Below are 16,165 nucleotides of genomic sequence, written 5' to 3' on the forward strand. Positions count from 1 at the left end.
TAATTACCGTGTTCACATATGCGCTGAATGCGAACACTAAAACATCGCATTTAACACAGGAATGGCAGAATAGTGTATTTTCATCAACATATTTGGATATGAAACACCAGAAATGTGTAAAATTAAGACAAACTACCCCTACACTGCTTAAACCTTCCCTGTGCCAGGGACAACTTTGAAAGAAGACACACAACTCTAAATAATGATGTCAACAACAGCTATGACATAAGTGTCAATATAAGTTTCATAGTCAATGTTGTCATTAACCATTGTTACATCATTAATGATCATTTATGATTAAATCAACCCATCTCCTACCTTTTTTAAATTTGTCAATACAAATAAAAGATAATGTAAAAATGTAAATGACATGAAAAGCAACCCTATATAGATGCCAAACCCCTGAAGAGAGTTTCTGCCAAGTTTGGGGGCGACTGGAGGAATGGTGCACATTGCAACTCCGAACAGACAGACAGGAACACACACGCACATGCTCTGCGGTTATTTTAGTAATGAGAATAAGATGTCAAACAAATTAGGCTGTGACATAATGGGGTGTTTCCTTACTAGTCTACTTGCCCCTCATGAACTCCATAGTAATGCTTTTCCCCCTCAGCTGAAATTGTTCTGCTAAATCCTATGATCCCATGTTCCTGCAAGCTACATTTTTACTAAACAAATCCATGCAGCCACTTGAAGAAAATGAATGAAAAAAAGCAAATCCTGCAGATACTTAAAACTTCAAACATGATGTAAAACAAAAACCATCACATACTTCAAGGTAATATTTGGTGCAACCTTTTATTTCATGAATAATAAATGTCTGTAATTACAATTTGTATAAAAATATAGCAAAAGCTAAAGGCAAATAACAGGTATGAGCATACAGATAGTCTTCCAGTTCAGGGGAGTCGAAAAGGATTTTTTCGATTACCAAAGTAAAATAAATGTCTCTCAACAACACAAACAAATAAATTCAATAATACCCCAAATTCGAAGGAAAATAAAGGCAAAATCTAGTAAGTGAAGGTAAAAGACAAAGTATTTACGCTTTAGCATGCCTGTTGATAACAACCCTGCACCCAGAGTGGAATTTATCAGCTCAACTAGAAATTAGGTGATGGCGAGTCTCTCTTCTATCAGATCACAATAAATTGCATATTTGCCCTCTGTTAATAAGAAATGAGGCATTGGAAGCTCTTAAACAATATTAGATTTATGTCACAACATTAAATTGTGTACAATAGTTGCTACACGTCATTTTTCGGGGGCTGCAAAGGTGAATGTGTTCGTTTCGAGCACTGCGGGATCGGAACATCTGTGTATATAAAAGGATTTGTGGCAATTTGAAAGACAGACTTTCACAGTGTCACTCAAGGCATTATTTGTTTATTTAAATCATAATATGATTGCAAATTATTAATATTTTGCCTCTTAGAGCTCAGTAGAAGTCATTATTCCCTGGCAATAACCCAAACAAACATTGTTCTTAAGAAGGACATAGTTATGCCTCCATTTCAGAATCCCCCCTACTGAGTTTATCTCTTTTTCTACAGCCTTACTCCACATACTACAGTCTAAGAAGTCTGCATCTCCTTGCCAATCTTGTAGGTAAGCAGCTTGTTCCAGTCGACCTTGGTGCGTGTGACTGGGAGCTGTCTGCGTAAGGCCTTGAACGTGGTGTCGGACATTGTCTGATAGTTCTCACTGATGGCCGTCTGAAAAATACAAGGGACACTTTTCAGTCCTGTTATAAATATATGGAATATATGGTAGCCTCACTCACTCATACCTGGTACTCATTCTCTGCATCCTCAATAATCTTCACAAACTCCTTTGCAGTCTGGTTCTCATTCTGTCAAAATATGTTTTATGGGTTAGACTGGTTTGTCCGGTTGAACATGAATCAAACCTGATTGATTACGATGATTAACTCACACACTGATATGTATTTTAGAAACGTGAACATAAAACAAGCTTAAGCAACAATCTGCATCTTGCCTGTGCAACACTTCAATCTGGAAAGAGAAAAACACTTACAGACACAGTCAGTGATTCCTGTACATCTTTGTGGCTGACCAGCTGTACGTTTCCATCCTCATAATAATGTACCTGGAATAAATACAGAACAAAGACCAAGGGCGTCATACAACAGTAACAGAGACTGACTCCATAACCAAACCCACATTGTAATAATAACTTGTCACACCTGTATTTTCAAGACACCAACCACCTGTGCTGTTGGTTGGGAGATGCTAAATTTCCATTCAGACCGGCAGCGACCATTCCTGAGGGAAAATGTAAAAACAACGTATTTGCAAAGCACCCTCACAACGTCTGACACAACAGTTCACTCCATTCAGTCTATTTACTCACCAGAAGTTTTTAGGTTGAAACTGATGACCCTCGATACAAGCAATAATGGTTTGCTGGCCATCGATCGTCTTCCCATAAACCTGAGACGCATGAGACAGGATTCATGAGTTAGTCAGATTGTGTTCGACACGTGACACGAGCAGCTGCGGTGTAAGACTGGGAGAAGGATCTTACAGTGCAGACTCCAGTGGGGAAGTGATCCTTGAGGTAGTCCCTGAGGGCAGCATCACAGGCGTCCCTCCATGGCCTGAGGGCCGCCTCACCCTCGTGAGGCTGGGGATCGCTGGCCTCTTTCCTCAAGTGGTCGAACTTGAAGGACAGTTTGTTGTGAGGATCAAAGAAGCGGCCATTACCCAGGTCTCCATGTTCCGTTATCAGAACCTGAGCGGACGAGAGAGGGAGAGATAGAGACAGAAAGAGACAGACTGTTATTATGACCCTTTACTTAGGTAGTTAAATTAGAATATACATATCGATTTACAATTTTAAAGTACTCCAGCGATTTTACTAAACATAATGATTTGCTGGTTAATTACTTCTTTTTGATCGCCATAAATCCTCCAACTTAAAAAAAAGCTATTTCAGCGACTTTATTCAGATGCAACCATTACTCTTTATGAAATTGCCAGAGTATAATTTTGTACATTCATAAATAAATCCTTAAAATGAAAAAAGCTTGCCTGATCATAGCCATCAATTTTGGCCAGAGTGAACTGGTCCATGTTGTACTGGGCAAAGGCACTGCATGACAACACACATACAGTAAGTCAAGTTAAGTTGTATGCAAATCCAAAGTATCATGTTGCAAGATGGAGAATAAATGAATGAACTCACTGTGCCGAGCCCTCCCTGAGGAGATTATCATTGTTGAGCAGGAGCCGCACATCTGTGAACAAAAACACACTTAAAGCATTAACAAGTCTTCACGTGGACTTTAAACTGCATGTATTGTTATCTGATAATGGCAACAGTCCTTTAAGCACAAAGAGCTCACCATTGAAGACTTCATTAAACTCTCCTGGAGGGGCGTGGATCACAAAATTGGCTGCAATACGGACCTTAAGATAAAGACAAGGCTTTTCAGTAGGCAGTTTAAACTATGCCTACAAGGTACGTACATTACATTACATCGTCAGCCTGAGGAGCAGCAAAAAGGAACACATTAACAGCACTGGGTGACACTTAAAAGCTCTGTTTCCATGTTTGGTGAGCTCTACCCAAATGAGTTTAATTTGGGATAATATATGCAAACAGCCACTGAAGTAAAGTAGAGGGCAGTCTGCTAAATTTCTTGGCTGAAGGCTTCTGGTTCTATTTTGGCCACTCCTTACATGGCAATGAGGGTGTGATGGCTAAAGGCTTTTCTTAGCAGCCAGTATGTGTGTGTGTAAGCAGGTGATGTCAAAGGCACAAATGAAGAAGTTGTGACAAGGGGAAGAGCTGCATAGATTAGACCAGTCTGTTACATGTTCCCTCCATGATAACATACTTCACATTTAAAAGTGTAACAGAGTTTCACAGTCCAAAAACATGATCCTGACCCACATATGGGCTTGAGTTATTGTCCTATGAGCGGCCCAGTTTAACTTTGTTCCTGGGTCGTCACGGTTCCTTTCAGTTACACTAAAATTGAATTCAGGTGCCCAACTTTGCTGAGAAGGAACTCTCTGACCAGTTTGGAATGTTTGACATGGGTCACTATATAACCACACATCTAATAAAAAAACATTAGAAAGACATAGATTCCTAAAGACACTACAAATAGAGAACAAAAATACAATTTTCCTAATTAAATATGTGTGCATGTACAGTGTTTATGTACATTTACTAATCTTTACATTCATGCATAAAGACTTATTGTGCCCACTCTACAGCAAGTCATTGGGGCTGTCACTGTGTTTTCAGATTGTAAATTCCTATTGCGTTTCGAAAAAATGTGAAATGTGAATTTAACTTCTTCATTATACTGACTGCTATCACAAAGCCTCAGTGTGTTGTTAGATCTTAGCTCTTGCAAAAGTTTGGAGCTCAGGAATGTGAAGCATTACTTTACAACATGTCGCTGCATAGAACCTGTCAGTACAAGTCCCAACAACACAGCGCACCAGACACGACTTAGTCCGAGTAAATAGAAATAAAAGACAGAACATGTAATATGGTAGCATGACAGCGTAAATTCTCATATTAACCGTATACAATATGGTCATAAAATATCAAATGGGTGCGAGTTACTGTCAATACTCGTTTTGTAAATGCAGGAAGTAGCTCCACTTCCTTCCATGAAGTGTTAGCTAAGCACTTCTGCTGCAAATTCTTATTCGCGCAAAAACAGACATCAATCCCGTCCTTATAACTAGCTAACGCGTACTAATGTAATTGATCAAAGAGGCTAAGAAGCACATAAATTACAGGCTGTATTTGTGCTCAGAAGCAGCTTGCACAGAACTCAAGCCCGAACTGTCAAATAGCTGTAACAGCGCTTTGCTTAGCCCAGTCGCCGCACACACACACATACACAGCGATCCGGCTGGAACGGAACGCTACGTGGTCAATTGTCCATAAGAGATTTATAATATATATATTGGAATAAAAACAGCGTAAATAAATGAACAAATACCTTCTCTTCATCGTTGAGCTCATCGAAATCTGCCATTTTGGCTCATTGAGGCTTTAACAAAGCGACGGCCCGGGTTGCCAGGTATTAGACTCCGCCCCCCGCCCAGGCCCGGCAGCCAGTCAGCCCGAATATGAAACCACACGACTTGACGGTGAGGTTTGAGTTACCGAGGAGCTTGAGTTGAGTTTTCTCCCGTGTTTGGCTTGTTTGGTAGCGGGATTGAAAGTTAAGAACCGATTTTCACATAAATTGCTGAGCAGGTTGGGCGTGATCCAGGAATGACACATTACATTTTCACAGTGAACCGAATCCAGATCCATTCGTGTCATTTTGACTAATTTCTCTGTCAACTCAACCAAGGTGATTTACAGGGTAACAGAACTGAGCTCAAGAGAGAACTTGGGTCCTGAATGTACTGTATGTCTGGAAACAAGATACGGATTTGGTGGATTGAAATATTATTTGCAGTGGTGTCTCACAAAAAGCGAATCATTGAAGTACCAAATATGGAGCTAAACATACAACAATCAGGTGCAAAAAGGTAATGCTGGTTCAATAAGGTGCAAACTTATTTTAATTCTTAGTATGAATACGAGATTGATCTTTATGTCATAAGCCAAGATGAGTAAAAAAAAAATGCGTTTTCCATTATAGTTCATATTGTATTCAGCTTATTGAAGACTATCAAATGTCTCTGTGGGATCAATCAATCATGAATGTCTGACCCATTTCCTCTTGATTATTAATCGTTATTTTACATGTAGCCACTAGATGGAGGTAATTAGGCAAAGTCGTAGTGGATAGCCGTGGACAATAGTAGAAGAAGACACTTGATGTATACGGGGATCAAGCTAGGTGGCCGCATTGTCAGGGAGACCGGGAGCTGGGTTCGTGTCCGTGACGAGTCGCTACAGTCGCACAAGCTGATGGTGAGTGGAACCCGCTCTGAAACACGCGAGATGCTCCTCCGAGTTGCCTTCTGTTGTTCGGATAGTTCACAAGCTATCTGGGTCCAGCCGGTTACGCTTGATCGGACAAGCCAACGGACGCGAAGTAACTACGGTTCGGGTAGATTCTTAGCTCTTCAACAGATCCTTCTAGAAGGGAAAACACAGTGCGGTTCGTATTTGCCGTTGTTGAGCCGGCACAATGTCCGGTAACGGCGTATGGTCACATCACATACCTGCTGTGCGTGTGTGTGTATCGTGGAACGCCATTTTGCAGCAGCTGTGGCGCGTTTGCGGTCCTTGACTCCATTATGGATGGACAGAGACGGCTAGCATGTTTAGCAAACAAAGCTAAGGTTATGCGCAACCACTGTGTGTGTGAGACGGGAAGCAAAGCAGCGTTTATGAAACACGGCAATCGCACCGATGACTGTTTGCTGCGTGTCGCCGTACATATGTTGCAGCCGTGCGGTTTCCTCAAACTTGCACCGGCGTTTGTAAGAATGTCCAAAATGATGCGTGTATGTGTGCATCTTGTTTGCCCTTATTGCTAAATTTCTCAGAATTATAATTTATTATTATAATTGCTATTATTTGGGATTGGGGATTTTGTGTGTTTATTTCTACTTGTGGCTTTAACAGCGAGAGACTGATGGACATGATATTGATAACTAATATAAACAAATGTTGATTAATTGATTATTAATCGAGAGAACCAGTCGATTAATTTATCAATCAATGAATGGAGAGATTTCTTGGCTCCATCACTCGGTGTCATTTGCTGTGTTAATGCTGACAAAGTCTCTCTCTCTCCCTCTAGACACCTGGCAATTTTGTAACTATGTGGACATAGAACCCAAGACATCCAGGGTCAAGTGAAGGTAAGCATGGGGTTATTTCTTCAACAGCTTAATATAAATTGGTTGCACAAAATGAGCACAATTACTAAATCACGTTCACTTCCAAATGCTTTACTTGTATGTGAAGTGAAGCCTTCTTGAGACTTGTTGATGTTGTGCCACTCGCCGGGGAAACTTCAGCGATGATTTCATGCAACAATTTCAAATTGATATTTGAATTTTGTCGGATCTCGAGGCAGTTGGAACGCTTGATTTTATTTCATCAACGCGATGGAAGAGGAGGATGTGAACAAATGCTGGAGTACCTTTCAGAGGTCTCTACGGTTTAACTGTACAGGCCTAACTGCGGTTGGATTAAATAATTGTTGCATATTTGCCAAGTAAAAGTGGATCGCGAACGCTGATGTCCTTAAAGAAATTTCTCCTATAAACGGTGGCATATATTAATATTAACGTTGTGAAAGACCAGAGCTCTCGGGATGAAAATCGCTTCAGTATTGCTTCTTTTCTCAACATGTTCGTACCTCGGGCCTTGTGAAGCCAGATGACATCTTGCAAGCTCAAGTTTTGCCTCAAGATTTAATATGTGGAAACGTCTGACAATTTCAGTTCATCCGAATATATGTCGGACAAGTCGGCAAACCATGCAATTAATACGATTTACCGTGATTTGAAATTCCGGAACCATGCCAATGGTGTTTAAACTGGACTAAGCATGGGCTATTTCCCACCTGGTGTTTTCAGAAATGCTTGAACTTTTCTGAGTATCCAGCATGTATTTGCAGTTTAAAATCCGAAGCAGGAAAAGTTTCTATCCCACGTAACTTCATAATCCAAGACAATGTAAAGGTCCAGAGGACGTAAATTGAATGATACCATGCTAAACAGAGGATCCTCCAGCTTAAAATATGTTAAATGTTAAATGTAAGTTAAAGATTCTTGATTTATGATTGCAGCTTTGCTATGTAATCAAGATTTTGTATTTTAATTTGCAGTAAATTGTAATTTTATAGCCCTCTGCAGCTTTTGCTCCACAGGTATTTCATCTTTCAATGGAATTGATCTTTTCTCACTGATTCCTAACTCACAGGATCGTGGACGGCAATTTAAAGACGCTCGTAAGCAACCGAAATATAATTTTTCCAAGCATTTGAGACATTCCCAAGAAAGAAGACAATAATCTTTTGGATCAAGTCATGTCTCGCAGAAGAAGCCGCAGCCCATCGCCAGGGCGTTATTCACGCTCCTGCAGCAGTAATGATCCACGAGATTTGGAGAGAAGGATTTTTGTTGGAAATTTACCGACCTCCAACATGGAGAAGAAGGATTTGGAAGAGCTGTTCAGCCCATACGGGAAGGTTGGCGGTCAGTAATCAACTTAATAACAGCGATTCATTTTCCATTTTACTTCTTCACAATACTTGGATTTATGCAAAATTCTCAGAATGATGCATTTTTCAAATGTAATTACTACATGCATTTACATCTTCAGTTCACACTTCCTTAAATGTGAGCCCGTATTATAATGATTTTCCTACTGAAAGGGGAAAGTTTGTACCATTTAAAATGTTCCTCTTTCAGGCGTATCCATGTTTCGTGGGTTCGGATTTGTACAATTTGAACGCGTTGAAGACGCCGAAGCTGCAAAGGTCGCCCAAAAGGGTCGACTGTATAAAGGTTATAAAATAGGTAAGCATTTAATGCTCTAGGTCTGACTGAACTTTGCAGTGCTAAGGTATAACAAGCAAACAATGTTAATTCATAAATCCAAGCAAATTAAAAGTGTTGCTGGTTAAAAGACTTAAGTGTGAAACTGATTGCAAACCCCAATTCCAAAAATGTTGAAAGTTGGTCAAGTGCAAATAGAAAACAAAGCAGTGATTTGAACCTTTTACCTAAACTTAATTGAACTGTACAAATACAATTCAATGACCGTTTTCACTGATCAACTGAATATATATATATATATATATATATATGTGTATATATATATATATATATATATATGTGTGTGTGTGTATATATATATATATATGTATATATATATATATATATATATATATATATATATTCTACTTTTGATGGCTGCAACACATTCCAAAAAAGTTGGGACAGGTGATGCAATGTTCCACAGGTTAATGGGTAAGAGGTGATACAATCATGATTGGGTATAAATTGAGCGTCGATGAAAGGCTCGGCCGTCTGAGCATGGATGGGCAGAGGTTCACCAATTCGACAGCACACCGTTGACCATTGTTTCTCAACACAAGATTTGCAAGGGATGTCGGCATCTACAGTCCATAATACTGAGAGTCGGAGAATCCAGAGAAAACCCTGCATGTGAAGGTCAAGACTGAAAACTACCTACTGAATGCCTCTGATCTTCAAGTCCTAAGACGGCACACCAAAAAGAACAAGCATGTTTCTGTGATGGATGTCGTACACATGCTCGGGAATGCTTTGGATAAACACAGTTCATCGCTGCATCTACAAACGCAAGTTTAGACTGAACTACACAAAGAGGAAGCCATATGTCATTGTTCAGAAACGCCTGCTCTGGGCTTGATGGCATCGGTAGACGTCGTCTTTTCAGGACCAAAGAGGAAAAGGATCCCAAGTTACCATCGCAAAGGTTCAAAGGCCAGCGAGGTGTGTTAGTGGACATCTGGGTAACCTGGACACCTGGGGAGGCACCATTAACGCTGAAGAGAACGTATGCCATTTGGAAAAACATATGCTGCCATCTGGATGACGTCGTTCTGCTTATTTCAGTGAGACAAGCGAAACAGCGATGGTGCTAGACTGACCTGTCTGCATTCCAGACCTGCACAGGGCATTATGAGACGTGCCATGAGTCAGCGGATACACTGGACACTGGAGCAGCTGAAGTCTCGCATCAAGAAAGAATGGGAGAAACTTCAACTTTCAAACAACTATGAGTGACCTCAGTTCCCAAACAATTGTTGAGTGTTATTGAAAGGAAAGGTGATGTAATGCAGTGTAAACGTGCCCCTGTCAACTTTTTTGTAATAAATTGCAGGCATCAAATTTAGATTGGGTGTGTATTTACAAAAAACAATCAAATTGATTAGTAAAAACTCTGACTTCTTGTTTTTACTGTTTTTGGCCAAGCATAGTTTCAAATCACTGCATTCTGTTTTATACCAGTCTGCGTCTTTGGAATTGGGGTTTGTAAAGTTTCAATCCTGTCATTGGCACCTAGCAGCTGTCTATAACAAATTGCTCTGTTAAGATATTGTATGAATCTTTACCATTAGTCAGAGTGCAGTTATTATGACGTCTGTGGATGTAAATGATGCAGCTAGTAAGATAATTATGCTTCAGACAAAGCAAATCAGGGTCCAACACGGACAACCAGACTTTTCTACCTCAACCTTTCGTTGACGTAGCCATGTTGCATTATTGGCTTCAAAGCAAATAAACAAGCACTATACATAACATTTCGGCAAAGCCTCTTGGATTTCTGGTTTTGTCTCGTTTGCTCCGGTTTGCGGGAATTTTCTCAATCGTGGATTTGCTCCTCAATAAATTTGCCGGCGTGATTTACACCTTCATGATTTGTTTGTAGTTAGGAATTTCTCCCGCTGAGATTTCCGTCCTCTGTGTTCCTCTTTAAACTCTGGCCGAGTTGCCTCCTCCATGCCGTGCAGCATTTTGACCCTTCATCCAATCTGGAAGCTCAATTTCACTTGGATCATGGAAGTGTTAACCCAGCCGGCTCTTTCTACGTCAACACATTCGCTGTCACATGTCACTGTCATGTTGAACATTTGGATTCGTTTATTTTCAGATGTTAATATGGCAACGGAACGGCGGCATGCTAAACCTCAATCCCAGCAGAGCCCTCCACGAAGGTAAAGTAACGCGCAATGGGTGTGAGGAACACCTCGCCTCTTGAGGGATGGGTTAGAAAAAGAAAGCCAAAAGCTGCTCCGCTATTGGTGGAAGCCATTTAATGGAAACTGTAGTACCATTTCATTGGTTTACTTGAGTGACGATCAATATTTAGCCAGTTACAAAAAGCTCCAGGTCTGAAATAAAGTTTAAAAAAGTCACATTATTATAACTCTTAAGTGTCTTTGTCAAGATTCTTCTGTATTGGCTCTTCAACACTTTGGTTTTTGTGCTATTTCTTAATTTTTATAGCTAAATTACCTGACTCTCTGGCCACTTATTCATTGATGTTGGCTTCCTTCTAATCTGAAGAAACCAGCTTTCAGGAGCCCCGACCCGAGGCATTTAAAACTGATTGTGGGTGTAAGCAACAATTAAACCAGCAACTATCCATTTCTTTTTCCATTTTGTGTTGTTATTGTTGCTCCTGCTTGGGCTGTGGCACCTTGCTTGCTTACAAGGAGCCACAGCCGCCGATGCAAAGCAGTAAATTTGTGTCCTTGTTTCAACAAGAACCATTTGCGTTTGGTAATATAAAACATTCGATTGAGGTGAGCGACATTCTCGTTTGTTTAGAAAGGGAACACATTGTTTTGGTGTCTCCAATACATTTCACTGCATTTTATAGAATACCAGTCTTTGTTTTGCAATATAAAATGGATTCACCGAATCTTATTGATGTATCCTGATGTCCTCTTCACGTAACATACAATTAAATGAACTTTAGACTCAGAATAAAACAAAATAATTCCATTGAAACTCACTGGTTGCTTTTCTGCAAAAGAAACTGACTGAAAATTTTAACTACCTGGACATCACAAAAGGTCCCTTTGCATGAGTGTTGAGCATTTATATGCTAAAGATGCGGCAGACTACTCAAAGATGGGGGCCCGCATAGTGCGAACGTCGGTGGTGCGCGTTACATTGAAATACCACTTTGGAACCTCAAGATGCAGTACCTGCAAATACCATAGGAGGCAGCAATGGCCCCTTGGTCAAGTGGTGTTAGAAGTGGAGCGACAACCAAAGGTCACCAGAGGTGCTGCTGTCCTTCTCTCACAACATTTCTCTTGACGCTTAAAGAACTAAAACCTCCTCGATACACGACACATTTCTCTGCTCTATGTCCATCTTTTCTTTGTTGTGCACTTTTGATGGTGAATACAACGGTTCTTTAAACATAAAAGCTCACGCCCGTGGTGTTCGGCAAATATGTCCACGAATTTAACGAGAAATCATTGAAAAACGTTCCGATTTGTGTGTTAAGCAACAATAACGGGAGTCGGGTCGTGATGGTTCTGAAAACAGACAAGCGACCGTACGAAAGGTCGAATGAATTTTATTCTCATGAAATGCGGTTCATCTTACCACATCTGTGCGATGGTGCAAAATAAACCAACCAAGTCAAAACATCTGGTGCATTTTGAGCGCTCAATTTACGGTCGGTGAGTGTCGGAAGTTGTTGGCAACTCCACATTTTCGCGTACAAGGATCACGGGACGTTCTCGGAAACTGTTGAATGGATGGAATTTTATCTTCAACTTCATCCTATCGAATTTTACTTCGCAATTTCTCAAGGATGCAAAACACGACCAGCTGTCGTCACAATATTAACATGTAGACTAATTTCATTGCATTAGAAATTCAAAAGGGGATCGTTATTTGGTAAGGGCCATGATCTCTGCCTTTCTCTGGACTAACTCATCATTTCTCTATCAGGAGTGACTATGGCAGTTACGGGGACAGCAGGGAGGCTCGACCTCGCTCCCGATCGCCGTATGTGCGTGAGTCGCGAGAGCCCCGTGAGCCCAGAGAAAGCCGCGACAGCCGCGATGGACGGGATGTCGGCAGGGAGCCCCGGACAGGTAGCCATCCCCGTGACCAGGAGAGCCGCTACCGTGGCTCAGGGAGCAGAGAGAAGGACGCCAGGAGTGACACTCGGGATCCTGCTTTCAGGTGAGTCCCGACCACCACTGGAGAGACGCGGCACAGTCGGCGTGGACAGGTTATGTGCTTGAACTTAATGTTTCCTTGTTACAGAGAGGACTTAGACCGATACTACCGAAGTGGCAGTGGTGCAGACGACTTCTATCGGAGGAAGGAAGAGCAGTACAGAGAGACTTACAGAGATCCCTGGAATGGGCGCCGTGAGGCAGAGGGTAGGTGGTGTTGGCTGCTGAAAGACTTTAAAGACATGGGTTAATAAATGAGGACAAAGACTCATTACCTGGATAACTAGTAGTAAAAAAGACATTGGTTGTAATAGACCACAGTCAAGTCGATTTACCTGTTAAATGTCATAATTGGAGGACTACGTGAGCACTACTACGTGGCAGCACCATTTTATACTTCTTTCTGGCTGTATACTTGTAAACCCAGGCTACATTTATAAAAACAAAACATCTATAATCCCATGAATATTCATGAAGTTGGCATGTGTAATAAAATCAAACTAAATAATAACATTGGATTTTCCTCTCCCCGCCACCATAGCCACAGAAGACCGTGCTCGACCAGAGGAGCGCCGACGTAATGAATTGTATCGGCAGTACTACGAAGAACTCCAGCGGCGCTACGACACGGAGCGTCCTGTCGACTGCTCTGTGATTGTAGTCAACAAAGCACAAAAGTATGTCCAATCTCTTATCACGGACAGAGAACGCGGAGTAATTTTGGACTAAATATTTGACTGGCCTATGGGATGTTTTCATTTCATATCGCTCCTGTGTTTGTGTGTCTGTCTGTGTGTACCTCTGCTTCAACAACAACTGTAGGGAGTATGCTGAGACTGTCGGGCGGAAGGTCCGTGATCTGGGTATGGTAGTGGACCTGATCTTCCTCAACACAGAAGTGTCCCTCACCCAGGCGCTGGAGGATGTAGGTCGTGCCCGCACCCCCTTTGCCATCATCATTACCCAGCAGCACCAGGTCCACCGATCCTGTACTGTCAACATCCTGTTTGGAACGCCTCAAGGTAACATGAGCGCAGACTGCACAGCGTGTGTCTAGTCACCATGCAAATAATGACCACATGCTAAAATAGTCGCACGTTCTCTCTCAGAGCACCGGAACATGCCAATGCAGGACGCCATGATGCTGGTCGCCCACAACTACGACACATACAAAGTGGAACACCGTGAAAAAGAGCGCGAGGAGATCGCCCGAAAGGCTGCGAAGATGGCAGACGACGTCTTACTGAGGGAGCCGGACAGCGAAAACCACCCCGTCTCTGTGCTGACCGCCATTACATTACTGTCAGAGAACAGGTATGACCTTTAGTGTCTTTGGACCTGTAGAGCAGAATTACAGAGCTTTTAAAATGAATGTTGATGTTCTTTTAAGCCCCAGTAACAGTATCAATATGTTCAACTAAATGAACTCATTCTTTAACACTTAACGTTTGGATTGTTGAATGTTTGTCCTTGGTTTCTGGCTAGATTTGTAACCCCAGAGGAGCTGGACGGTCTGGTAGCTTATCTAAAGGATAAGAGAGCTCGCCTAGTACGAAGCTCTGCAGAACCTCTTGCAAGTAAGTTCTTTCCACTGTGAAACAGCATTCAGAATAAACATCGTTAACATTATCAACTCAGACCTATAGGGGAATTGTTATTGTTGTTAGGCTGCATTTGTCTACAGAGCAGTGATTCTAACTGCTCATTTCTCCTAACAGCAGCCTCAGCCCGTGCTGCGGCCCCTGCAGCCGCTCACCACGAGGCTGCACCTGCAGCGGCTCCGCTCGCCCCTCCTCCCCACTCTACCGCGCTCCACTCTACCGCGCTCCACTCTACCGGGCTCCACTCTACCGGGCTCCACTCTACCGGGCTCCACTCTACCGGGCTCCACTCTACCGGGCTCCACTCTACCGGGCTCCACTCTACCGCGCTCCACTCTACCGCGCTCCACTCTACCGCGCTCCACTCTACCGGGCTCCACTCTTCCTCGCTCCACTCCACTGTGCTCCACTCCACAGTTGCCCAGCCCGGCCTACATAGCCTGCCCCCTGTCTCTAGCGCCCCAGCGACTCCCAGCCATCAGCAGGAGCTGCAGGCTAAAATCCTCAGCCTGTTCAACAGTGGCACAGGCTCGTCGGCTCTGGGGCCTCCTGCCAGCTCCTCCATGCCCCCACAGTCATATGGCTCCATGGTCGTCCAGCAGCAGCACCCTCGCTCGGCCCTCCCCACCCCCTCCCTGAACCCGCCCCGCCAGTCCGTTCCCAGCGGCCCTCCCCCGCCCGCAGCACATGGTTACGGCGGCCCGCCGAGCCGCATGCCGGTCACACCGGGCGGTCAGAGACCCCCCGCCACCACCGCAGGCATCAATTTTGAAGACCCAAGTGTCCAGAAAGCTCTGGACACCCTGATTCAGAGTGGGCCAGCTCTCAACCACCTGGTGACGTCACAGCAGCCTCCACCCAGACCAAACATGGGCCAGGCCCCGCCCATGTCCATGTACCCCCGACATTACTGATTGGTTTGTAGTGAATGAATTCCCTCTCCTGAAGCGAAGTCCACCTGTTTCTGATTCGCCGCCTGTTTATACTAAGAGCTTTTTTTGTTTTCATACATGTAAACTTTTAACTTTTTTTAAATTCTACATGCTGAAGCTCAGTTAGTTCCATTTGGCTCACTGAGGCTACCTAAAGGTGTGTATTTACCATGAAGTCATTTAGGTAATGCCGCCTGTATGAAACACAACTGGATTCATGTTGGACTTGGATTTTTTTCCAGACGAAATCTCTGAAACGTTCTGCACCCGAAGGCTCAACTTTACTTTAAAGGTTTTATAGTGACGGTAACCGGGACAAATACCGCTTGTCCATATTTACTTTTTATTTAATGGATGGAAATTTAATTTGCGTCATGCTTAGTCGATCCAGGCCAAAATAAATAGTGATTTGGTCTTTTTAATTTAGGAGCAGTGTATGATTTGTCAAAGCAAGACCTAAAATAAAAACTCCAGACACATTTGCTTTAATAAAATGGTATCGGTTTATTGCATTTTGTGCTGACAAATCTATAAAATGGAACGGGTATCGGCAGAAGCTATAGATATAAGCATTTGAAAGGTAAGATAAAACTACTTTTTCCTCTTTTTAATGTACCATGAAACACAATAGAGAATAATACATATTGTCTTTTTTATTTTAGAATATTTAACTTACACTGACACAAAAAATAAACACCTCCACACTAACTGTATTTGGTTTATTTACACATAACCCCCTCCCACCCTTACCCACGACCACCCCCCGGCCCCCAGCAGTTACAAGTGCACATGTACACACATACACACACCCCCACAGAACTGAAAAAGAACACACTACGGCTTTACCATATGACTAGGTACAGTATCGATGAAGAGTAAGGAGAGGTTCTGCATGAAAAACATCTCCATATTGGTGAATTTGACACGTGTGTCTTTGAATAAGCTGTATATCGTTTATCCACATC

The 16,165-nt window shown here is 42.5% G+C and overlaps 2 protein-coding genes across 5 annotated transcripts; one reads left to right on the top strand and one right to left on the bottom strand.

Moving 5' to 3' along the window:
* Positions 1-1,276: 1,276 nt before the first annotated feature.
* Positions 1,277-5,124, bottom strand: LOC142991234 (F-actin-capping protein subunit alpha-1-like). Its single transcript, XM_076141287.1, has 10 exons — positions 4,994-5,124; positions 3,371-3,434; positions 3,211-3,262; positions 3,057-3,117; positions 2,551-2,757; positions 2,377-2,456; positions 2,210-2,288; positions 2,041-2,112; positions 1,793-1,855; positions 1,277-1,718 (listed from the first exon to the last, which is right to left on the bottom strand). The coding sequence occupies exons 1-10, from the start codon at positions 5,027-5,029 to the stop codon at positions 1,578-1,580; spliced, it is 855 nt and encodes a 284-aa protein (XP_075997402.1). The 5' UTR covers positions 5,030-5,124; the 3' UTR covers positions 1,277-1,577.
* A 670-nt stretch (positions 5,125-5,794) lies between these two features.
* ncoa5 (nuclear receptor coactivator 5) lies at positions 5,795-15,917 on the top strand. Of its 4 annotated transcripts, none has more exons than XM_076140936.1 (12): positions 5,795-5,922; positions 6,761-6,821; positions 7,891-8,165; positions 8,382-8,489; positions 10,612-10,675; positions 12,435-12,671; positions 12,756-12,874; positions 13,209-13,344; positions 13,487-13,689; positions 13,777-13,981; positions 14,153-14,244; positions 14,386-15,917. In XM_076140936.1, exons 3-12 carry the CDS (start codon positions 7,997-7,999, stop codon positions 15,180-15,182), a joined length of 2,130 nt encoding a protein of 709 aa, XP_075997051.1. In that variant the 5' UTR covers positions 5,795-5,922; positions 6,761-6,821; positions 7,891-7,996; the 3' UTR covers positions 15,183-15,917. The 4 variants fall into 4 exon arrangements, with proteins under 4 accessions (XP_075997051.1, XP_075997053.1, XP_075997052.1 ...); XM_076140938.1 differs by having other exon boundaries at positions 14,389-15,917; XM_076140937.1 differs by having other exon boundaries at positions 13,490-13,689.
* Positions 15,918-16,165: the final 248 nt, after the last annotated feature.

Source organism: Genypterus blacodes, unplaced genomic scaffold (assembly GCF_046128005.1).
Source record: "Genypterus blacodes isolate CSIRO-AG114 ecotype Tasmania unplaced genomic scaffold, CSIRO-AGI_Gbla_v1 ptg000017l_1, whole genome shotgun sequence".
Lineage (NCBI taxonomy): Eukaryota > Metazoa > Chordata > Actinopteri > Ophidiiformes > Ophidiidae > Genypterus > Genypterus blacodes.